The sequence below is a fragment of the Indicator indicator genome, chromosome 20 (genome assembly GCF_027791375.1).
Source record: "Indicator indicator isolate 239-I01 chromosome 20, UM_Iind_1.1, whole genome shotgun sequence".
NCBI lineage: Eukaryota > Metazoa > Chordata > Aves > Piciformes > Indicatoridae > Indicator > Indicator indicator.
The window spans coordinates 12,974,138-12,998,810 of record NC_072029.1 but is presented as its reverse complement, the minus strand read 5'-3'; the positions used below and the strand labels follow the sequence as shown (position 1 = coordinate 12,998,810).

The following is a 24,673-nucleotide window of genomic DNA, read 5'->3' as shown; positions in this document are numbered from 1 at the left end:
TGAGACAACTGCAATTGAAAACGTATCAAGCAAACAAAACTCTTACCATACCAAACAAAAACATGTGAAGTTTGAACTTGGTCCTAGTGTTGTAGTCCACACTAGGACCACATACACTAGCAGACAAAACACAAGTGAATGAAGCACAATGGGACACATTAGTACTTACACCTGCAAGTCTCCTACCCTTCAGTTTTGAGAGCCTTACAAAAACAATAAAACACTCTAATTTGAAAACAAACAGAACCAAACAACCTAAGCAACTACCTGCACTAATTTCAGAACACATTTAATGTAACGTAGTTAGGCTTGACTTCACCGTTCGATTAAGCAAAGAAGCAACTCACTGTAGTATCATTAATTGACATAAGCAATACTTGAGTTTCAAACCACACCACCATACCAAACAGCTGAAAGTATTTTTCACCCATGCTGCCATTTTGAACACAAAATAAACTTGAACTAATAATGCAGTGTAGAGAAATCTTAAGACCAATTCTGGGCATGAACTAATTCCTTGAATAAAAGGACTCAGAATATGTCATGCAAAACCACTGAATTCCAAGAAGCCTGTAAAAGTACTTTAGTTCAGGTGAGTTTTGCTGCTATAAAAATGCAAACTGAATTACATTAAAGCAACAATCCAGTTAATTATTTTAGACAATATGGAGACACTATTCTGTAGCTGTAATATTCTAGGCGTTTTGAGTGCATGTTAAAATACACCTGTGAAAGAATTTTTGTACAATCACCTGAATTAAAGACCTAAAGCAAGTGATGTGAAAAAACAGTGGTGTCTAATGCTTACATTCCAGTCTTTTGAGATTGTTCACATTACAAACTCAACAGTTAAAACGTTATGAAAGAATACATCTCTGTATTCTGTGCTATACACCTCTGTGTTACTGAACATCAGAGGATGCACTACAATGAATGCTCAGAACATCACTGCACTTTACAAAACAAGCAATCTAAGTTATTCATAGTGAAATACAAGGTAGTAACTTGTTCCTGTCAAAAAAGTTGTAAAAAAGTAGTTGTAGGAATACAAGTATATTTAGTTTGTAGTAAGTAGCCTGAAAGGCTGTTTTTCCCTTACACAGGGACACATCTTTGTGATGAAAACAAACATGCTAAAAACCAGAGACTACAGATTAGTTCTGTATTATCCTAACTTTCATTACCTTAAACTTACTTCATAGCTCTCAGGTTGGAACCCTGATTTCACAAAAATAAATTCAAGAAATACTGCTGATAAAACAAAACCACTAAGTATTTATATATCCACTTTTGCATAATTAAAAAGGTTTAAAATTGGTTTAATTTATGATGCTGCACAGAACTTGCAAGTTTCATCTTTAAAGTTAACACAACTAGTCAAAACTCAAGGTGAAAAGCTTGTTTCCTCCGAGATCACTCATGGGTGTGTGCATTTCCCCTGCATTTCCACAAGAAAAGATTTCTCACTCCTTCCTTTTCCTCCTTAAGTCTGATCTGTTCTGAGAGACTGTTCCATTGCATATTTAATCAGGTAGTGAAGTTTACTTTTCAACTTTTAAACACCATTTCAATTTTTTCCCCAAACATTTACTACCAGGTTTTTTTCTTAATGCATAGAATTATATACTCTTGTATTTTTGAAACACTTTTCAAACCTCAGCCGCCATGAAACAGTCAAAATAAACACAAGCACATTGAAAAAAGTTAAATATCTTTACAAATCTAAGCTCTGACACACTGGTCTGCACACCTGTGTCAACCTAAGTTCATGTTCATTAACAAGCTAATTACAGTATTACTGCACAAAAAGGCTTTTGATTAAACAGCTATCATTCATAAACCTAATCTGAACCATTAATACATCACTCAGACTAATTTTGAACCTGCAACTAACATTTTACAAATTGAAAATGAAAATTTGGGTTGTGTCTTATACAAAATCTTTAAAAAGAAGATTAAATGTGCTTCAAGGCCTGCAAGACTCTCAGACTACGACTGAAGTTGCCTGCTACTGGACCGGCCAACTCTGTAGCCTCTTCATTGTCAACTCCCAATTTCCACACAAATGTTATGTAAATGACTATCCATATAAAATGTCAGCTAGTAGCATGGAAGTTTCAAGGAAAAACTTTTCAAATAAACTAAATATAAAGAAAATTAAACCCAAAACCAGACCACAGCTCACCATGACCTTCTGAAGTGATGAAAACCTGGCTAATTAAAATTTGCACTTTAGCTCTTTGCCTGAACAAATGAGATTCTTTAAAAAATATCTTTAAAAATATATGAATCTGCATCGATTTTCTCTGTGATAAACTAAACACATTACAACTTGTGGAGCTTTTAAAGAAATCCATACTACTAAAAAAATCTATTCACTTTGCTGTGGCAATCTGAAAACACAGTACGCTTTCTGGCAATTAAGGACACAAGCTAGATAGCTGCAGTCTACATAAAGAACTAAAATATAGAACTACACAAATTTCTGGACCATCAACTTGAATCATATAGGGGAAAAAAAAGGCAAGAAATAAAGCCATTTAAAAAAAAAGTGGGGGGGGGGGGAACAAAGTAATCAGACTGCAAACAAAAACAACTAGATGTGGAGATTAACTTCACGTGAAAAACTATTAATTGGGTTTTTTTCACTGAAATGGAGCAGGCCAGAACGATTAGGGAAGAGCTTTCTATTCATAACCTACTCTACTGGAGTCTGACTTGTGATCACATCTTTTGGACAAAAAGGAGGAAAGTCCCAGTTATCAGGCAGTATGTCTATGACAAGAACCTGTATGACAAAGGTGCATCTTTGTTGCAGGTTTCACAATGAGCATCTGAAGTAAACTGAATGCTACTGCTTGCTCCAGAAACATCACATCAAGTCAGGATGGAAGAATTGCATATTTCTGAGCAGTATGGATTTTTTCACAAGGCCAAGTCATCCTTTCAGGGAAAAAAAAAAAAATCCCACCAGAGATCATTTTCAGCAGAAATGTTCTTCAGTTAGAACCCAGATACAAGAAGGCAAACAATACACTTCCCCCAGTTTCAAGCAATGTATTATAAGGATGAATTTTGCTGTTACCAATCTCTGCTCCTCGTGACACAAACTTTTGCTCCTAACCATACTGTTGAATCCACCAGTGAATCTCATTCTGAAAGGCAATTCTCAGCCTAACATGTTATAGTGAAGAGTTATTCAGACTAGGTTAAATGCAGAGGAGTGAAAAAATAGACTGTTCAGATACTGTTTCAATGAAGAACTCCTGACACCAACACTCCAGCACCACTGTTGAACCTCAGCCACCCTGTTGTTCAAGTCCTGTTCCTAGTACTTGCTTAGTCCCTTCTCACCCATATTTTGCAGACTTAACCAGTCTGTTCATGTGACAGAGAGTGGGAAAACAAAAGAAAAACAAAAAGAAATACATTCTTTAACCAAGAACTTCCTTCACAGTGCTTCTGACAGCTACCATAGCAGTTGTACTCTCTACACAAAGAGTACCTTTAAAATACTGCTATACAGAACTTGCTCTTACTCTGATATATTTGTGGACAGTTGATTTATTTCAATAAATACTTCTTTAACGGCATGGAAATTACCCACTACTGTTGACTGAATTCCCACATTATCAGTGTGACCCTTCAATTTTTTATGCCACTTAAAACAAAACCAAAGCATTCAAAGACCTTCTGATTCAACACTTTAATTGTACCAAATCACTCTGCTGTGAGCTTGAGCTGCATCTTTGCTAGCAAAAGTCACCCACATGTGCTCTGTGGGAGGGAAACTACATTACAACATTTGCAGAAATTCAATTGCTCCATAAACCTTTCCTCTGTTATACAGAATAAACAACTGCTGCCCAGAACAGCTAAGTGACCTGCTGCTGATTATTCATAACAACACATTCATCTGTATTAGAAGTACCTTAAGTGTATAGTCTATCAACTAAGTTCTCTGAGAAGTGACAGTCACATTTACCTTTTCACCCAGTTCAGTTCTGATCTACTAAGGACCTTAAGCCACAACAAAATATACTGGTATTTAAAAACAATGCACTTTATAAACACATTTGTCCAAAGAAACTATGGCAACAAAAGCAATTGGGTCTTCAGATACACTCAAATCATTTAAAATACAAAAAAATTCCCTACTTGTCTTATCTATATTTAAGACTCCAGTCTTAAAACAGTGTTTGTGTTTTATCTCTGCTGCTGAAGTGTCACAGCAACACTCAACAAACAAGAACTGGAAGAAACCTCTAACAGTCGCACAAGTGTCATTGTTTCTAACCATTGTATGAATTGAGTAACATACTTTAAAGTGCAGAACTCAGCCAAAGATGCAATGACACCAGGAGCAACGTTAGTAACCAACTGCCGAAGACTAGCAAGTGTTACAAGTAAGCAAGAAAACCACAGGGGTGAGAAAAGGATAAGGAAAGCTCAGCCACCGCTGACCAACTACTTTTGACTTGTCAGCATCAGGGTCACATCCCACCCAGCACTGCACTGGCCAGCTTGCTGATTTTTGTCATAAACATTTCAGTGTTGCTGTACTAGAAAGAGAAGCACTGCCTGGGTGGACTTGGAGGAAAGGTGTGAGAAGTATCCTACAGACAGATACACTGTTAAAATATGGACAATGTAACATTTCATTCAATAACTGAATTAGAAATAGGAAATGTGATGTGCCCTACAGATAAAGCAGCCAAAAAGTAGGAAAAGCAACCCCACACTTTACCTGCATAAAGCACTCACAGTGAGCACAAACAGAAGCAGCAGATTCTGACTGGAACAGTCAAACCAAAGGGTAGAGGTCAAATAGTTCCCCAGGAACTCTCCACTACTGCCAGCCATTGAGGGCAGAGGACTACTGCTAACAGCTGAGCTATAGTTCAGCCAGGGATTTTATTCAATCTCCTTGTGGGACTACAACATACCCCTGCAGCAAAAGAGATTGAGCTGAAAAAAGTGTTGTTGTTGGGTTTTGTGTTCTTTTGTTGTTGTTTTCTTTTTCAGAACTATTACTGCATTAAAAAATACACACTAAGAACAGATTAAAACAGTGGTACATATATGCTGGCATAAGGCTGCCAGCAACACATTGACAAGAAGCAAGAACACATTTAAGCAAGGAGTGCTGCACAAACTATTCAGTCATTTGGACCAAGCTATTTTTATAAGTAAAAAATGCAGCTTTACCTCTTTTTAGAAAGAGAGAGGCTTGGCACAGCTAGCAAACAGAAAAAGATCAAAGGCTGTTTGCTTTACTAGTGTAACAATAAACCCCTCAAATTGTTTTCCAATTTTACAAAGATACATTTAGAAGATTGCTTAAACTGAATGTCTCAGGGCATTTTTACCCCTCTTCATTTTGTTTAACAGCTACAAACAAACTTTTACAAACTGCATACCTATAGTATTACAGGTTCACAGTCACCTCTGAGAAAATGAGTAACAGAAGCAAACTATTAAAACCATCCCAATGTACAGCACTGCTTTCTCCCTTATTTTACATTTAATTCCATAAAGGGCTACAGAAATTATATTGGTCAGATTTCTTATAAAAGTGCCCAAAATTCAAATAGACTATTGAAGGTACTCTTTGAATGACCTTTTATCATAACAGAAGCTGCACTAAACTTTTCTGTTTCTGCAGGAAGAGAACTGTTTAAGCAATTTACTTTAGAAAATGTTGAGGTTTTGCATATCAAGCCTAATTTTATCTATAATTCCTCAACTACTTACTAGCTTTTTGTAATCCACCCTGTCTGAAGTTCCAGAAGTACTACATTTGCTCACAATGAATTGCCATGAAACACAACAACAAGGCAAAAAGAGTTTTACATGGAATCTATTCATTTAACCCATATTAAAAAGAAATACATAGAAATACAGAAATGAAGTGATTATTTAATATGGAACGATCCATGGCTACACGATTCTACAGTAAGATTTACAGTGGCATGAACACCCTGTGCAATCATTCTCACTATTCATACCCAATAGTATGTTCTCAAATGTATTTAAGAAATACTAGAACTCCCTGCCAATGTTTGCAGCAGTTGTTACAATGGGAAATTCCTTAAAACTGCAGTTAAGATTCAGTTGCTCGATTTAAATGGAAGCAACTAAAAAAAGCTATGCAGTAAAGAAGGGAAAGAATATAATCCATTCTGAAGTCTGATCACACACTGAAAGGGAATCAAGTACATGGCAGAACTGAGCAATAATCACAACAGTTTAAGTGTGTTTTAAAGATAGAGAGGATGCTTTAAAGAACACTTGACATGGATGGTTTGCACTGTTGTGTTTAAAAGTGCATCAAACTGTAATCAAAACACAGAAACTAACTATAGTATCCAGTACAATAACCATGCATAAACCAGCACATCTTACTTTTTGGTTTACTATGTTGAGCAGAAAAAGGCTTGCTGAAAATCAACATTCATGTAAGAGGTCATGTAAAAACTGCCGAAAGTCTCAAGAAAAGGACACAATTTCTTTACATGCATCATTTTCTTACATTTCTGTTATTTGCCAATGTATGGTATTGTCTGGCAATTTTGGATGGCTGCATGCACTCATCTCTGTATAAAAGCTGGAATTCTTTAATAAAGAAAACTGCAAGGCAGGAAAGCAAGTGCAGCATATAAGACCAATGTTAGACTTGAGGTTTATTTAGTCTTCAGCAGTGCATTGGTCTTTTGCAACTGGACAGACTTGCAAATATAAACAGGAAATTTTTCAAAAAGAACTCAGTGTCATACTAATTATGCAGCATTTTAAATTTAAAATGGGCACGTTCATAAAGAACTACCTTTCCCCCCTCCCAAAGTCCCCCAAATAATTTTTCCTATACAATGTTACTCTCCAAGGACTCAACTATACCAAAGTATCATACTATCACTAATGACATATATATCCATTCTCACAATCTTCTTGAGCTCTTTTTCCCTAATGAGGTGGATCCACTTAAAATAGACTTCTGAAAGGTCACATACAATGCACAGTAAAGTTCTGATCTTCACTAAATGCTTCTGGTGTGTATTGTATAGAAATACAAACTTTCATCAGCTTTAAAACTACAGATCATAAAACAGACCAAAACAGAAGAGCTGCTACAGACATGTAGAAAATTGTCACTTTCTGTTAAAATTCCACTTGTGTTTATTGAAAAGTTTGACATTGGCATTCCAGACAGTAACAGCAGTTCACAAAACATAATGATCCAAAATGACTTTCAAATGGTGTAACTACATCTATGTTAAGAACTCAAATAATGACAAAGAAACAAAACAACACAAGGGAGGGCAAAAATTAAAAGTATGTCCTACTAAAATCTGCCTTTCAAATTATCATTTGAAATTCTAATGTGCAGAGTAAGCTAGTAAACAACAAATATTGCAGCATCCATTTGAGATTGTGAAAGAGAGAGCAAACATGGCATACAACAGGAAAAGTATCCTTATATTCTAGAACTAACATACTTTGAACAAGCAACTCAAAGGCAGTGCATCACCTTAAATATAGAAGGAATTTCATTAGACATACCTTTTCTCTCTGTTTTCTGTGCAGGGATTGAAGGTGTGGATGTAGGCAGTTTTGATAAAGTAGATGCTCCATTAGCATCAAAGGATTTCTTTGGCTGGTGATCAGATTGTAGAGAAAACGGACTAGGAGGAACAGTGCTTGGGGTAGCAGTTGGATGAACCACTGGTTTGATGGGATGCTGTACTGGAGTAGAACTACTGTGAGTCTCTGCTCTTGGCAGTCTGTAGTCTCTGTCATTGTGCCTGCTTGTTTGAGATAAAATATTCTGTGGGAGCATACTACTGGTGTCACTGGAATGCTTGTCTTCCACTTGTTTCAGGAATCCCCAAGTAACGTTGCAATAAGAAAAAAAGATTAAATTAGAAATTTGTCTAAAATTGCAGTGACTTTGATTAATACAGCTGCATACCAACAACTAGAGCTGACTGAACTTCTTATGATTAAAAAATGCCTCAAGTAGATCTGCATCAAAAAGGCAGAACTTCAATTTTACTCACTGACAAATGCATTCTCTCTGACCTTTGCTTGATTTAGAGTTCCGGCTAAGTGCTGTTTTGATGAAAGGCTGCTTTTATAACAAGTATTACAATGAAGTTAATTTTTTGAAGTCTTCTAAAAAAATCTAAATAAAAATCTATTATTTCCTTCTTACGTTTAGCATGAAGAAATAATTCGTGCCACTTCTCTTCTGTTCATTGAAAATCTTGAACATCGAGCATGATTTAATAGTTTCAAATTCTAGCCTTCAAAGAATTCCACTTCAAGCCACTGAAGAACTACTACAAAGAATTTACTTTCAAGGGAATTAATTCAAGAAGACCATATATTAAATGGGTGACTAATCTGCATTTGTCACACAACCACAGAATGGGAACACATCAAGCAAACAGACTGATTCTTTATATTGATTTCTAATTTTTTCATCCTTCACAAAACAAGTAGTGACTGCAATGTGCATTTCTGCTCTCTTTTAGCAGCACGTAGTATGGTTTAGCATCTGCAGTATGTTTCAGCATACACAGAAAACCAGTCAAATCCCAAGCAACGGTTGGGGTAAAAAAGTCAGTATTTCAGATTCTACTTTGAAACCTGAGAACTATGCTACAAATTTGCCCAAAGTACATCAGCACACAGAAGGAAAGTGACAGTACAACCATTTCCCATACAAACTGGGCAAGGATTAAAGCTAAGTATCGGGGAAAAAAATTGCAACTAACAGAAACTCACAGTCTGAGAAAGACTTGGCCAAGAGTATTTGCATGTTGAAAATACAATCCCATAATGCACAACAGCCTCTGGCAACTCTGGTATCATAATCCATTACATTAGCTTATATTCAGATGTTTTAGGATAGATTTCTGCATCTCTATTTTTAAGATCAGAACATGACATTGACAGGTCTCAATGACCACAACAGTCCAGCTATAAAACATGCAAGTTGTTTCAATAAATGCCTATAATTAAATTAGGCAGTAAAAGCTGCAAAAAGGAGTACTACCATGAAAAGCATTAAGCAAGTGTTGTACTAGTAAAGGCTCAAAGTTATTTTAAGAAACAACATTTGGGAGAGCTGTCCGTGCTATCTGCTTTGGCCTTGTTACATAAAAAGCTGAGAAAAACAGCATAAGGAAAGAGACTTTAATTTTTTGTGAAGTTCAGAAAAGAAAACAGCAATGCAAACAAGGCAAGAAGACATTACTGTAAAAAAAAAAAAAAACAAAAAAACAACACATACTTCCACTGGCAAACCCACTGGCAGCTGTCGCCTGCATCACCTCTCTTCTGTAATCCCTATCTTTTGGAAAACTGTTAACTGACATTTTGCTTGCTTCTTTTTGTCTCTGCTCTCTGAAGAAAAGAAAACACAAGTTGAGTAAGAATTTACATCATCTAATAACATAACACCTCCTAATGGGTGAAATTAACATGAGATGAATTATACTCCTAAGAGCTGGCTGCTACAGACTGGGTAGGTAAACCCCAACCATTGCTTCCTTACAACAGTGCTTACCAAAGCCCTCAACATACCAACTCAGCTCACGAACTGCAAATAAAATCCTCAAAAAACCAACCCAAAATCCATTCCACCAAAATCCATGTAACAAACCAGCCATGCTTCTCCCTCCTGCTCTGGATCATCAATGTATAAATTAGGTACCAGAGGTCATGGTAAGGCTAGGAACACCTGGCGCAATCTTTCATAGTATTAATTAGATAAGCTCAACTGCTCTTAAATGAGCTTAAGAATATTTGTTCTTTACACAATGAAAATAGACACAGACATACCTTTCCAGCCACTCTTTTGGTTTTTCCCACTGTGAAACTTCTGTTCTGCAGTTGTAGTAGTACTTTTTGCCTGAAGAGCTGATGTGTTCAGACCAATCATCTGCAGAATCGTAAGCCTTTAAAACACAAACAGTGTTGGACAAAAGACTACTTGGGAGTTTTAATAAAACACATTTAAAAGCTTCCACCATATTTAAAACTATATGGTATCCTTTTATGCACCCCTATCACTGCATTCCATTTACACTATTTCTAAATGCCTGTTTCATTTTGATAGTGACCACAACCTTCCCATTGCATTCTGCCATAGTTTCCTGTTGTATTCCTATCAATCCTGAAAGAAAATTTAGTTTAGTAGGATACAGTAGTATCAATATTGATAACATTACGTTTCTGCAGCTTAAAACTTCCTCAAAAATTACCTTTTCTATACTTCAGAAATTTATCTACTCTATTTTCAGTGCAACATGCAGCAAACAGCACCCTAACTAGTAAAAACTTGGATAGCAAGGTGATAAACATTCACAGTGCAATGTATCTTAAAGTAAAATCATGCTATATTCTCTAGGTTTATCAAAGTTCATGGAAAGTATTTCTAAGTCTACTTCATTTAAACAATCTAGTATTTCAAAATTCAAGACACACCTCAAACCTCTTAATCATTATAAATTAGAATAGTTTTGCAACATATAACAACTGCAGCTTGGGTTTACAGAGTGCTTATAAACTAAAAACTGATGCTGGAATACTCCAGGAAGCAGGTAAAGTCCATGCTGCCTGTTTTAGACAAAATTATGAAAACAGTATGCCAGAGCTGGGTGACAACACCCATCATAAATACTTACTGCATCAGAAGTTTTGCTGGGATTATTGCTGGGGTTAGAAGAATGTGAATTTGAACTATGAAGAGCACTGTGGTTATGTGAATTTTCTTGTGGAGAGTAACTGGTCCCTAAGGGAAAGACAAACAAACAAAAAAAGACTGTTTAGCATGTATGTTTTCAAAGAAGGAAAGCAACTGCACCTGAACAGTTTTAACTACAATTAAACAAAGCCATCCACTAAACCTTTTGCAATCTTAAATTTCTTGCTCTTATGGCCTCCCATTCCTTAAAAATTTCTAAGCAAGTAAAATCACTTCCACTCTTCTCTATATGATTTCTTCTTCCTAAGTTTCAAACGTTCCCATAAATCACACCAAACTAAGAAAAAAAAAAATCCTTTTCCTACACATTTCAGGGGAAACCCTACGTATTTCCAAACACAACACTCTCCTTGGCTTTATTTTCCCTCTGGCTACTGAAAAGCTTCTAAATACCCAGGCAGGGACACCACTTCAGGTACTATCAGTTTCATCTACTGTATAACCACCTAAACATGAAGTCAAAGTGCTCTGCACATGGCAGACTGTATCTTAACTGGGAACTACAATAAAGAGCAGTGCACTAACAATGGAGCTATAGTAGGAGTGAAAGGCACCATTCAAACAGGTCTGGGGTTTTAAGTCTTCTGAGAGCCACACACAGAGAAGATGATTAAGTGATTTACCATGGTGCAAAATGGGAGAGATTATAATGCAAATTCTATTTTCTGAGCCATCTGACTATGTAAACATTGGCAAAATCACTATTTCAAACTTATTCCTCCCCATCTCTAATCCTGTAGGTCAGAACAACCATCCACCACAAAGGCAAAGAGGTACAACATTTGTTTAGCACCCTACAAAGGTTAAAGGCTGATTTGCACACACCAGTTACTGCAGCCTGAACCATCAGTAGCTCTGAACCTTTTCCTTCACCATTCTGTCATTCTTCTTAAAGATCAGGGAAAAGAGGAAAAGTCTTCTCACACACAGTTGTCCAGAAGCATGACAATTAGTTCCACACCAACAGTATCTTGCATGCTCAGAGCCAGGGGGGGATGACTTGATGACTTACTATGGGGGGAAACTTAAGCTTCTCAAAGCAATAATCATGTCACATGCTTGTGATGCATATGAATAACAACAATATAATTGAGCTTCTAGTGAATTATGTGACTTTACATCCTACGTACCTTAGAGAATTCCAGAATTTAGACTTCAATAAACATTTATAAAACCAGACACATTTCATTCCCCTCAATGAATGCAAGAAGTATACTATAATTACAAGACACTACTGCTCAGTCATACCACCAGTCTTTTGGGGTTTTTTCAACATTGATTATGGAGTGAGATAGTTTAATATTTTTATATTAATCATTCTATTAATTGTCTTTATTTTTTTACTACACCCTTCCCAAGCTCTGAGATAAAAATAATTTCAATTTCTTCATGTATTTTTGTAGGCTGTTTAATTCAGACACTAGTTTATTTCTACTATAAGCTAAAATGTACCAGATGGCTTGTTTGAACAGTTTGATATTAGTCACTTCAAAAAACACCAATGTAGTTATTTACTGCAAACCATTACCATGGATGCAGCAACACTACACTTTGTTCAGTGTCCTCAAGCTATAGCTGGCAATCTTTAAATCTGTACTGGCCTAAACACACCACTGCAGTGAATCTAACCCAGCATGTATTTTCCAAACACGAGTAATAGCCAGCATATGTATTAAATCAATAAAATACTTTAAAGTCAGTTCTGTCCAACTATGAACTAATTCTTCAAACTCACTGAGCAGACTTTCAGCCCCCACATGGTCTAACAGCTCGGGAGCATTCCCCCACCATTTCACACTGTTCCTGACGCCCTGATTCCCAGCGCCAGTGCTGAGTCACAAAGCAGCTCCAAGAGTATCGAGCGGCTGCAGCCGTCACACCGACTTACAGCTGGCCCTGATAGCAGGACTGTGCCGAGGCCCTGCGCCTCTCTGTACCCAGCTGAAGTCCTCCGAGCACAACTCCCAGGCTGCACATCCATGAGCTTTCCCTGAATCAGGGATCCTGCCCTACTCGAGCTGGCCTCAGCTGCATGAAAACTGATGATTGCTGCTCCAGCAATACCAGTTGCCTCGGGTTGCCAGGACGGGCTGCATGGGCTTTTACAGAGGCCAACCATAAATACATACTCAGTCCGTGTCTCCTAGCATGCCTGGCAAAGAAGATGATGAGAACAGGATCACTAAGGTTAGTCTGTATCTGAGAAAGAGGCCTATGAGTTAGCACACCACTGCCCCTTATAGTACTTGTCACCCTTTTACAGTTAAGCCTTCCCACCTCCCTGCTAGTCTCACTTTCTTCAAGAAAGTGAGATGAAACGACTTAGTTTTAAAATACTGATTAGCATATGTTAAGATCTAGTAATTGCAAATATACATCTTTGATGTACTACAGGGAAATTCATACTGTGTTATAAATCCCCCAATCCAGTTAGAGAACTCCCTGTGGAGTTCACCATCGCTGTGACTTTTCTCAGCTTAGTGATTTTTTTTGGAAGCAGTTAAATCTGGAAAGAGCTATTCCTAGCTGGAAGATGCCCAAGAAGGGCATCAGCACTACAGTTACATAAAGTTGTAGTGGTGTAACTGTGTGAGCAAGCCTTTGCTAACGCTGCTTCTAGTGATGGTCACAAGAGAGGTCAGAGGCGAGGTTAAACTATCATAACTATCCTCAAGTTTTTAAAATAATAACAACAACAACAAAAAAAAATCCTATCTTCCTCACTAAGGCATGAAAATCACCAGAAAACACAAAGCATGGTTTTGGGAACCATTTCAAAAAACAGGCTGTGACTTAATGCCTACTACAAATTTGAGAGTCTGCCATGCCAAGATTCACTTCAGCAACACTTTTAAAAGTAGTTTCCAGATCCAAATTGCTGAATCCAAGACAGTTTGAACTACAGCAAGGCTTCAACACTATGTTGGATTTGGAAAACAGATACAGCATAGGGTGAAAGAAGAATATTCAATTTTTCAACATAGTCAACTTTCTCTAGTAATTATTACATTTCATGTCTCCATTAACACCACTTAACTCTGTAAAATTAAGAAAAGTTGAAATTTTGACTTAGCTAAGGGTACAACTGCTCTAATAAAACCACTAATTTCTCTCCCTTCTCCCCTGCTGTCTTTCAAGAAAAAGTTCACATACGTCCACTCACAACCAAGATTTTAGTTAAGCACAAACAGTAAAATTACAATAGCTGTGGTAGTATTATACAAGGTTTAACTTTATAAAGTTAAATATAAGTCCAACATAGAGCATTTATGTTTTCTTTTCAGTCCAATACTTTGCTAATATTCTAACTCTAAATGTCATCGTCTGACACGTATTTCAGCTGACATCTTTGTTGCTTCAGTGCAAATCTTTGTACAGAATGTTTCCTAAAGTTTTGCATAGGGGAGGAAAAAGAAGAGGAACAATAGGAACAGCATCCAATGTCTCAGCAGTAACTGAACAGCCTATCATGGACATTTTTATTTGCCACATGTAAAAGTAGTAAGATGAAACAATTTTTTCCTCCCTGAATTTTTATGTGGCCTGGTGTGCTGAAATCAAATATGGCTACCTTCCATAGGCAGCCAAAAGCACAGAAATTTCCAGTTTCTCTAGCAGAGCAATGGCCTCAGAGAATATACCAACTGTGCAGTAACATTTTCCAGAAATTCATAACATGCTAAGTTGAATGCGCAGGGCTCTGCCAAAAGAACGAAAATGTAGCCTGATCACCATACTGCCCAACTGCCCAGTTACATACTTACTGTGCCCTCCAAAATAAATGTTTTCTACCAGTAAACAAGTAGTTCCATGATCAAAAGATGTTACAAAACCTTATTTCCTCCCTTGCCCTCTTCTACCATATCTCCTATCCAGGGCAGACAAGTCTGTGCTGTTTTGTAATGTCTGATTCACAAGATAATCATTCCAATAGAAAGAAATACTCAGCCTTTTCTCAAAGTTTAAAATCATGCAAGATTTCATAGAAATTTGTACAAGATGTTTGTAAAAATAGATCCAAGAGTCATATATCCATGGACTGGCAGACAAAGGACCAATACTAGATGAAAATGATCCTGCAAACAGACACTTCTCTTCATAATAGACTTTTTCAACTTAAATGGTAGTAAGGAAATGACACCTCAAGAAGGAAAAAACAGGAGCAATAAACCAATAGAAGTCAAGGATCTGTATTAATTTACTAATGAAATACTCAAAGACCACTAAGATATTAATAACTATTATAATGAAAAATAGCTTTGTATTTTATCTTACACATTGTATAATGTAAGAGTAGTTTGCTATTTTTATGTTGCCTGCTTACATTTTTCAGTTTTAATTAGATCAGCCCAATCTCTTTCAGAAACTGAATTTAATTTTAGGGCAAATGTACAGAGTGATCTAGAAAGGAAACCAGTTATCTCTCCAACAAAAAGAAAAGCAAAAGGCTGTAATAAAATGGTTCCAATTAAATTCACATTTCTGAGTTCTCATATAACAAATTCAGTGATATACTACTCCAGCAGCTAACAGGAAGACTGTTCTCCTAGGGTTGTACTTCAGTCTAAATGGATGTAAGTTTCAGTTATACTCACTGGTAGAAGAGATACCAACTTATTTGTGTCCAGCTACTCCTTCTGAGCTTGCTTCTTTCCTTGTTACTACTACAATAAAATAAACCTCTGATACGAACACCTTAGAAACCCAAATGTTACTAAAGTAGATATTTTTAAACAAATTGAAATCTATACCTTCAGTTTATGTGAAATTAGGAACTATAGGCAGATGACAAATTCTTCAGATTTACATTTGCTACTTGCTCCCTTTGGGTACAGGTGGCCTAATAAAAAAACACTAGCAACATCCTCAACACTGCTTAACATCTCTAAGGCACCTACTTTCTTTGAGATCAATTGAAAAAGCAGCTTAAGCAATTTTACCAGTGGAAAATATGAAAATGTAACATGAACTTCAGCAGAGTCACACTCCTAATTCTCTAGATCATGACCCGAGATCGCAATGTGTTAAATAAAAAACAAACTTCCTGCTACAGCATCACTGAAAACAGGCAATTTTAAAGTCTTTTTCATCTTGCAACAATTATTAACAAATTTGTATCAAGTGGAGTGGGACATTCCTCTAAAAAGAAGCTACAAGTAGTTGAGAATAAAGCCAAACTATGTCTTCATTCTTGACTGTAGCTTAGAAAACATTTACATTTCTAGTACAGTGTAAGAGAATGTACAAGAGGGGTTCCTCTATCTTCAAACATAAGCTTCAAACAGAAAGAAGTTTTTAAGTTATGACACTCAAGAAGTGTCAAACTGCCTGCTAGAATCCTCACCATGAACTAACATTGACATGACATCTTAACATCAGCATGGATCAGCACAGCATAGAGGTAATAGACTGAATTTCCCCCTTCCAAACCATCCTCAACAGCACATCATGAAACCCAAATGAACAGCCCTCCCACAAACACCCTGAAAGACAGTACTAAAGATTCGAGTCTGGTACTGGAAGTCTAACAGCACCACAGTGATGCACTATTGTACTTCAGGCAACAACACCCCCACAATCATCAATTCGGAGTAAGCAGAAGACTGTCCACCACCAGTTCACACCTCAAATTGCTCTAATACCTCCTCAAAGATAATAACTCCACTATATAAATACAGCAAGAAAGGTGTGAACAGGACTTCAGGTTATGTCAAATAGCGTATATTAAGTTTTTTAAACTGGGTCATAGGTAAAAACCAACTTTCTAGCTAAGCATTGGATAATAAGCAGTTACCACAAAGAGAAAATATTTGCTTTAATAGAAACAGTGAGGTAAATAAAAGTATATTCGTTAACAATTTCAAATTCTCCTTCAAGGAACTTCCCAAAGAACATAAACACATTGGAAGAAACACTGATGTTTAACTATACCTCAGCGATGCAAGACAGAAATTGCTTAACTGTAGAGACCTTGTAAATACTGGGGTTTCTCATATTGTAGGATTACAAGTAGCACAGTCACACTATTTAAGAATTATACCAGACAAACTGCTCATTATTGACAGAAGTGTGAATAAAGTCAGGGGTTGTGCAAAACAATTTCTGATTACAAAGGGAAAAAAAGAAAACCAAAACAATACAACAAAACAGTGGCTGGAATACAGCTCTGAGACTCCTCCTCCATTTCCTACATACCAACAAATACTCCTACTCAGAAGCTCCAAACAATTAAACAAGGTATGACAACTTAATCTCCCTCACAAAATCCCCTGAGAAGAAAAAAAGTAATAAAAATGAGGCCATAATGTTTTAGTAGCTCTCAATTTTCTTTTAGTATTTTGGGGATAGTTTCTTGGGGACAAAAAACTTCCAAGCAGAAGGTTCTGTGAACGTAATATTAACTTGCAGAAAAGTTTCCATTACTCACTTTAAAATCAGGAAGATGAAGCAGCTTTTCCTGAACATTAATAGTGCTATGCAATGACAAATGCTTGCCAACTGAATCCCAACTTAAAAGTTTCCTTCAACTGAGTGTGCACCATTCAGAATCAGCAATTCTACAAGTACATGCTGTTGTAGAAAGATTTTAAAAAAGAGCCTCTAATACAAACTCCTCCAGAATCCCTCAAAAAGATTAGTCACAGACAGAACTATTACACTTTAATAAAAAGAGTGTGACAGAACCAATGCCTAATCATATACATAAAAAAAGCAAAACCAAAAACTGCACTGAATTTTCCCCCTTAAATCTGTCTTAAAAATACTGTGACATTCACTCAAATCTGTATCTCAAGGTGTGTCAAATCTGACTACCCTCCAAAAGGCATGCAGAATTTTGTCTCATTCGTTTTTTTTTCTATTTTTATTTTGTAGACTAACACAAAAGTCTTGTTCATCCTCCAGTTACTTAATAACCATCTCTGATAAGAACCAAACTCCACTTCAACACAAGATCACTGCTCAAGCACTATTAATATTTGACAGTTAAAAAGAACTTTGCTTCTCAAAGACTACAGCAATATCCACAAAATTTTAATAACTCATCACAAACGAGCAAGTTACCTTGAAAGCATTCAGTATCAGAAGCATCAATTGCTCAATAAACTTACATAGAATTGTTTCAGTTGGAAAAATCCTCTATGATCATCAAGCCCAACCGTCAACCCAACACAGCAATGGCCATTAAACCATATCCCCAAGTGCCATGTCAACACACTTCTTGAACACCTCCAGGGATGGCGACTCCACCACCTCCCTGGGCAGCCTGTTCCAATGCCTGACCACTCTTGCAGGAAAGAAATTTTTCCTACCATCCAACCCAAACCTCCCCTGGCACAATTTCAGGCCATTTTCTCTTATGCTATCACCTGATACTAGGGAGAAGAGATCAACCCCACCTCACCACAACCTCTTTTCAGGGAGTCATAGAGAGCAATGAGGTCTCCCCTCCTCTCAGCCTCCTCTTCTTCAGACTGAACAACCTCAGGTGCCTCAGCCGCTCCTCACAGAACCTTTTCTCCAGACCTTTCATCAGCTTTGTTTTCCTTCTCTGGACACACTCCAGCATCTCAATATCCTTCTTGTAATGAGGGGCCCAAAACTGAACCCAGTATTCAAGATGCAGCCACACCAGTGCTAAGTACTGGAACACAATCACTTCCCTTCACTGGCCTGCTGATCCAGGCCAGGATGCCATTGGTCACCTAAGCACACTACAGGCTCATGTTCAGATGGCTGTCAACCAACACCCCCAGATATTTCCCTACATGATAACCTGTGAATGAGTAGGCTTAAACAAAACAACTCATTCAGCTCAGGACATGCTGTACCATGTATACATTTATTACACTTACTACAAGTATTAAGACTTTTTTTATGCTTACTTAATCTTCAGCCGGGAACCATTTTTGACATTACGCTAACAACACTCCAAAAACCACAAGTCAAATCAACTTCTGCCACATAGTAGTTCTTCATCTGGAGGAAAAAAAAAAATAAAAAATGCTGCCCAGGGCTTGGGGTGGTGGGTGGAAAGTGGGAAGCAGGGATCCACGTAAGAATTTATATAGTGTTATGGTTTTAATAGAATGGATTCACAGCCCTAGTTTCAGGCTGGATGTTTAGTACAGCTTAGTAAAGCTATTGTGCAATGGAGCTTTTAAATATTTAAAACACAGCAGGTAACAAGACAATTTTTCCCATTAAGTAACTCTTAAATATGCATTTAAAATTCAACTAGCCTCTCCAGGAATTTCCTTAGTAAGGGAAAATATACCTCTCTAAAAAAGCTAAGGTTATGGTTACAAGTTGAAAAACTATTTAATAATTGTCTGGTTGCTTAAATTGTCTAATTTATTTTCCCTAGTTCAGTAAACACTCTCAAAATTACTATAGAGAGATTGCAGTCATTAGTATAGGCAGTATTTTGCCAGTAAAACAGGTGAACTTTACACTACTTAAGAGGACCTTATTATTTCTCCTATTAAATCAAGTACAAATAGTATTGTTTCAAAAGAAATGAGTGTTTTGAAAATTGAGTCTGTGTTAACCTTTCAGTGGCAAGTGTCTGAATAAACTATTCAAAATACTTAACCTGAAGAGATCTGAACTGCTGTTACGTTATTCAAGGGGGACACCTGACATGAACACACCACCATCATTGAGTGAAATAAACACAGTAGAAAAAAAAAAAAAAAGGTAAAGCACATGACCTAATTTGTACAGAAGAGTTCATGTGTGTTTGTTTTCTTGGGGTATTTTTTGTTTGTTTGTGTTGGTTTTGGTTTTTATTTTTTGTTAAGGCATCTAATTAGAAAGTATTCTTTGGGTTTTTTCTACACTTTAGAAGCCAGTAGGTATGCTTGAAACACACTAAATGAGATGAGCAGGACAGATCATAATTCCCCCTTTCTTCATTTTTGTTACTGATAGGAAAAATTTCTATTCTGTTACTCTGACAAATTCATTACCGTATCTACCTCAAAGAACAGAGGAAAACTGTTGCTTTGGAGGACGAAACAGCATGAGATTGAGGAAATCTAGGAAACCAAGGGAGAGGAACTAATCTGTGTAACTGGGATGGTGCTATAAATATTGCTTCTTAAAAGTATTTTCAGAAAGCCCCACATGCCTAAACGTAGCAGATTTCTATGATAATACAGTGAAATACACCAAAAAAAACTTAGAAAAAGTAATCTCACTAGGGATACTGAAATTCCTACAGCCACAGATCTAACAGGTTTGAAAAAGCAGGATGAGAAAATTTTTGGAAAGTTTTAACTATGCTGACATCTTTTCCATATGAAAGCCCAAATCCTGGCAATTTAACACAACACTTAGTTTGAACCTAGTGAAATCTCATATCAACATGCCCATTACCATGGCATTTTTCAAATTATGTTTTCTTTTAACAGAAAGCCTGATCTTCAGATTCTGGAAGAAACAGATTAAGGAGCATTGCTGTCAAAACTAAAAAGTACTGAAATCTTCTCATATCTTTAGGTACAATTACAGAATAAATTTGAAGCTCTCAGTTCACTGAAACAGGCCAGAAATTACTCCACTTTTTACTAAAAATGTATTATTTATATCTACCTATCTCTATATATACGGAGTACTGCCAGTTTTGAAGTATACTATTCAAGGGAAATTAGCTAGTAGTAGGAAACTGAAGATAAATTTGGGGATTTGGAATTAAAAACCACATACAAAGATGACACAGTTAACTACATTTTCTTCCTCTTAATTTATCAGAGTGATTCAGCATAGTTTCTCTTGCAGGACTCACTAGATGGGAACTTCTATTAGCTGATCTCTATGCACATGTAAAAGAAGACATGCCGCCAAGCTCTATACATGAACACCACAGCATCCAGGGTTTAATTACTTGTTCATAGCTACATAAACTCTAAAAGTACAAAAATGGTAAGAAAGAATTTCATTTTAGCATGAACTGGACCAACAAACCCCCCCCCAAAACCACAAGAAACAAACAAAGCCCAACAACCCACACTGGTTTTATAGAAGGGATTTCCTGAGTCACAAAATCATATGCCCTCAGCCACTGTCTCCCAGAACCAGAGAAGGTATGAACTGATCCAACTAACATTTTGTAACCATTAGGTAAATATGTGAAATGACAATGTCTTTCTAACATACAGCTTTTTCTGCATTTTTCACAATAGCACAAATACTTTAAAAATAGGGAAACTGGATTGCACAAATTTCTCCAAAATTCCTTAATTTTTTTCCTCACCAGAAACTATGCAAGTTCAATAGTTTTCTATCATTCAAAATGATAGCAAAATTACTGCAAAAAGGACCAGCAATCCACCTCCATTCAGTATTTGCTTATTTAATTTTTAAAATAATACTGGCTTAATCATCATAAAAGCGGAAGTAATCTTGTTTATCCTCCTTCTTACACTGCAGCTACCTTAGTCTCTAGGCCCAGATCTGTTTCTTACACAGTCAAAGCTAAAGCTCAGGACAGGAATCAGAAAAACAAATATCAAAGAAGAAGATATCACTGTCAAACCCTTGTTCTATGTCCAATTAGTCTCTTTGCTTCCTTTATGGTCAAAATGAATTACACAGAAAATGTCCAGAAAGGGCATTTGTATGGAGGGAAGAAAAAAATCCACCTGAACACAATTTCAGTCAGTTATTTCATTGTGTAGATTGACTTCATTATCTTCTGTATTTGAAAGCTGTCATGGAAAAGACTGTTGTCTATTTCGAGGAAAGCTTTATTTAATGTTACAAGTTATTTCTGCCTATAACAGAGCTCCTCAAGAAGTTCTGCAAGACAAAAAGTAATTTCTGATGAGTGAAAACTTTTGTATCCAAATTCAGCAGAAAACAAATTCTAGATCTGTTTTAATTATCATACTTGGACTAAAACCTTAACTGTAGTAAAGAAAAGATGCTGAAATGGAAACAACAGAAATTGATAAACCTAAGCCAGCTTTTAAATATAATCACATACTTTTGAGAAAGGTTTTAGCTTCATTATTCACTGAATTGGCATTACCCTTCTTTAACATGATCTATGCATGACAAATTCGAGATAGAGAAATGCTGTACTGCTTAAAGAGAATCTTTTATCTACAGAACATAAATCTGAAACAGCAATATACTCAAGATACTGTCCAACTAGATAAAGCTATTTAGTTAAGGCAAATAAACTGCAGTCCAATTTAGTGAATATATATACACCAGTGAAAAACATGAAAGGTCTGCATTAAAGCAAAAGTGTGCAATCAGCTTTGAAGAAACACTCTCTGCATACTAATATAAACTGGTCTGCACTACAGATAAATTTTGAACAATTTAGATGGTAAAATCCAAGATATATTCAAAAGTTTTTAGGATAGCTTCTCCTTAAAAAAAACCCATGCACTGATAAGGCACACAACATTTCAAACTATACCAGTCCAGCAATCACCAGCAATACTGAACTGTACTGCCAATAGCTCTGTCTGACCCTCACAACGGGACTCAAGATAATCTAAACAACTGAAAATCTTACCACAGAACATGAAACACACTCCAAGGTTTATTATCCTCACATGCCCTATGACAAGATCAACTACCTGGGAAGATGGTAACAGGGCAAGTAGTAATCACAGGAATTCTACTTTCGTAAGGTAATTAACAATTTTTAATCCCTTTCAATGTGAAGTCCACTAAGCTACATTTCAGCTAGAAACAGTCACATTACTGTTTCATCTATCAGTGGATCTTTTATCTACTAGTTCAATTCTCAGCATGAAGCAAACCTTAGAAAACTATCTCTAAGTGATCCAGCTTCAAAATTTCCAACCCTGCAAAAATCATCATAGTAAGTCACCCCAGTTGTTACTAACAAAATTAAAAACTCCCGAATTCGTATTTTCTGAATATTTAGGTTCAGCTACATTTGCTACATTCAAGAACTTCCAAGTAATGCACAAGCTTCAACTGCAGTAATTTTCTTGCCTCTTCTCTGAAAATCTGCAGTTTTGCCTGCTTTCTGAACTGTGAGAATCAAAGGAAAGCCCATATTCCAGCAGCTGTCACATTAGCACTAAACCATCATCCCTAGTTCTACTTGCTATTCCTCTGATCATATATCCTTCCTGGCTAACACTGCACTCCACAGTTACACTCTTAATTGCGTATGAGTTTCAAGGCTGTTTGAAGAGTCATTGCTCTGCAGAGTATCTACTTTCTGTAGTCTTACACTCCTTCCTGTAATCTCCTTCCTGTAACTTTTTACACAGTGGGCCACTTCTACAGGTTCCTGTAGATTAATGAGCATTTTCACTTTTGTATAACTTGACTAGCTCTGTCTTAGTGAACAGATTTTATTATTTGCAGTTATAAATTACTGATAGATCCTACAATTTCTTCCTTGTAGATAAAAAAACATATTATTACTTGGTTCCAAGAGAAAGCCCATGCACACTTGAAAAAAAAGTAAAATTTTACTCCTTTGGTGATCACAAGTTTTACATTTTTGGGATCTATCAGGTTTTGATCCATATACAATGGAAACCATGTTTTCTTAGTTAAATAGTTCAACATATTTTACCCAGTGGCTAAGAATCACCTATTTCATGTCTACCAAGGACAGGAAGTCAGAGAAGTTAGTTGACGTGTAGCAGAAAATTAATGACAAAAGTGTAGAGACAAAAAAAACCTCCTGGAGACTTTTGCTGCCCCTCAGACAGGAAATTTAGCACTGAAAACTGTTCATATTTCTAACTGCCTTGCCCTTTGTCATCAAGCACTTTTAATGCTGTATTACATCTCCTTTTCCGAGTCATGACAAAAGCAGAATATTAACATTTTTATCGTATCTCTGCTGGAGAAACAAACTAAGTTACATTCTAAAATTTGGGCAGAAGAATTTCTAACACTAAACTCTGACATACTGTTTTTTGGAACTCCCCTCATTACAGCAGTCACAGAACAGACAGTTGATCACAAAGGACTATGGGAACTAATCAACAAAGGTCTTTAGGCCTTATTTTCCATTCATTTCAAACACAGTATAACACTGCTGCATGTGCAGAAACATAAGCCAAGGCTACAAAAGCTTACCAGGTATCTATCAATCCATCTGATAAAAATGTGCATAGAGTGAGGTCTCCTGTCAGTCATCTGCTCAAAAATTTACCTCCCTTTCCAGCAAATAGGAGAACAGATTCTCCAAGTGGACATTATTCTTGAATACTGCTCCAGGAGTCAACTTCTGGTCAGCAGGCAAGTATAATTTGTGCCTTAAACCATGCTTTTTGCTTTACAGGCTTGAAAACAGGAGAAATAGGAAACACTGCCCAAGAGGAAAAGAAGGGATGCAAGTGCATACGTAGGAGAATTACAGGCTATTTCACTGGCTGGTTGGGGTTTTTTTCATTTGGTTTGGTGGGTTTTTTTGCTGTTGAAAGTCTGACAAAAACATTCAGCAGCAGGAAAACAGGTGACTATTAGATTCAAGAGATGTCTTTGAGTAATTTAGAAAGTGTTTAAGATTCACAGGATCAGCAATTCATTTGGGAAGATTACACTTCAGAAATTGATGCTATTTTGTTCCCTACATATGCATTACCACAGACTTTCCACTTATTACAGATGACTGAATTTCAAACTACAGTTTTCACAAAGCAACACTTCCAACAAAAATTTAAGTAACTATAAATGTTAATCTATGGTGTAATTGTAAGGTTGCACTCTGTACAAACAACTGCAGGCAGATAGCTCTGATTCCAGGAAAGGGATAAAACTGTTAGCAACAATTTGGTAAGCCACAATTGCTCTGATTAGGATTTCTGAAATAGGCTGAAGTACTGAAGGGATACAGGTTCATGACAGAACCTAGACATTAATTTCCCTGTATGATTAGACTAGTGCTTTCAA

The 24,673-nt window shown here is 36.6% G+C and overlaps 1 protein-coding gene across 2 annotated transcripts in view; it reads right to left on the bottom strand.

The window, feature by feature from the left end:
• The window catches only part of WAC (WW domain containing adaptor with coiled-coil), a 51,444-nt gene that overhangs the window by 18,660 nt on the left and 8,111 nt on the right, over window positions 1-24,673 (bottom strand). Inside the window, exons 4-7 of one of the 2 annotated variants that reach the window (XM_054390001.1) lie at window positions 10,692-10,798; window positions 9,847-9,962; window positions 9,296-9,408; window positions 7,561-7,869 (exon numbers count right to left, since the gene is read on the bottom strand). In XM_054390001.1, the coding sequence (XP_054245976.1) occupies window positions 7,561-7,869; window positions 9,296-9,408; window positions 9,847-9,962; window positions 10,692-10,798 (645 nt within the window). The remainder of the gene's footprint in view (window positions 1-7,560; window positions 7,870-9,295; window positions 9,409-9,846; window positions 9,963-10,691; window positions 10,799-24,673) is intronic. The other variant, XM_054390002.1, reaches the window with a different exon arrangement.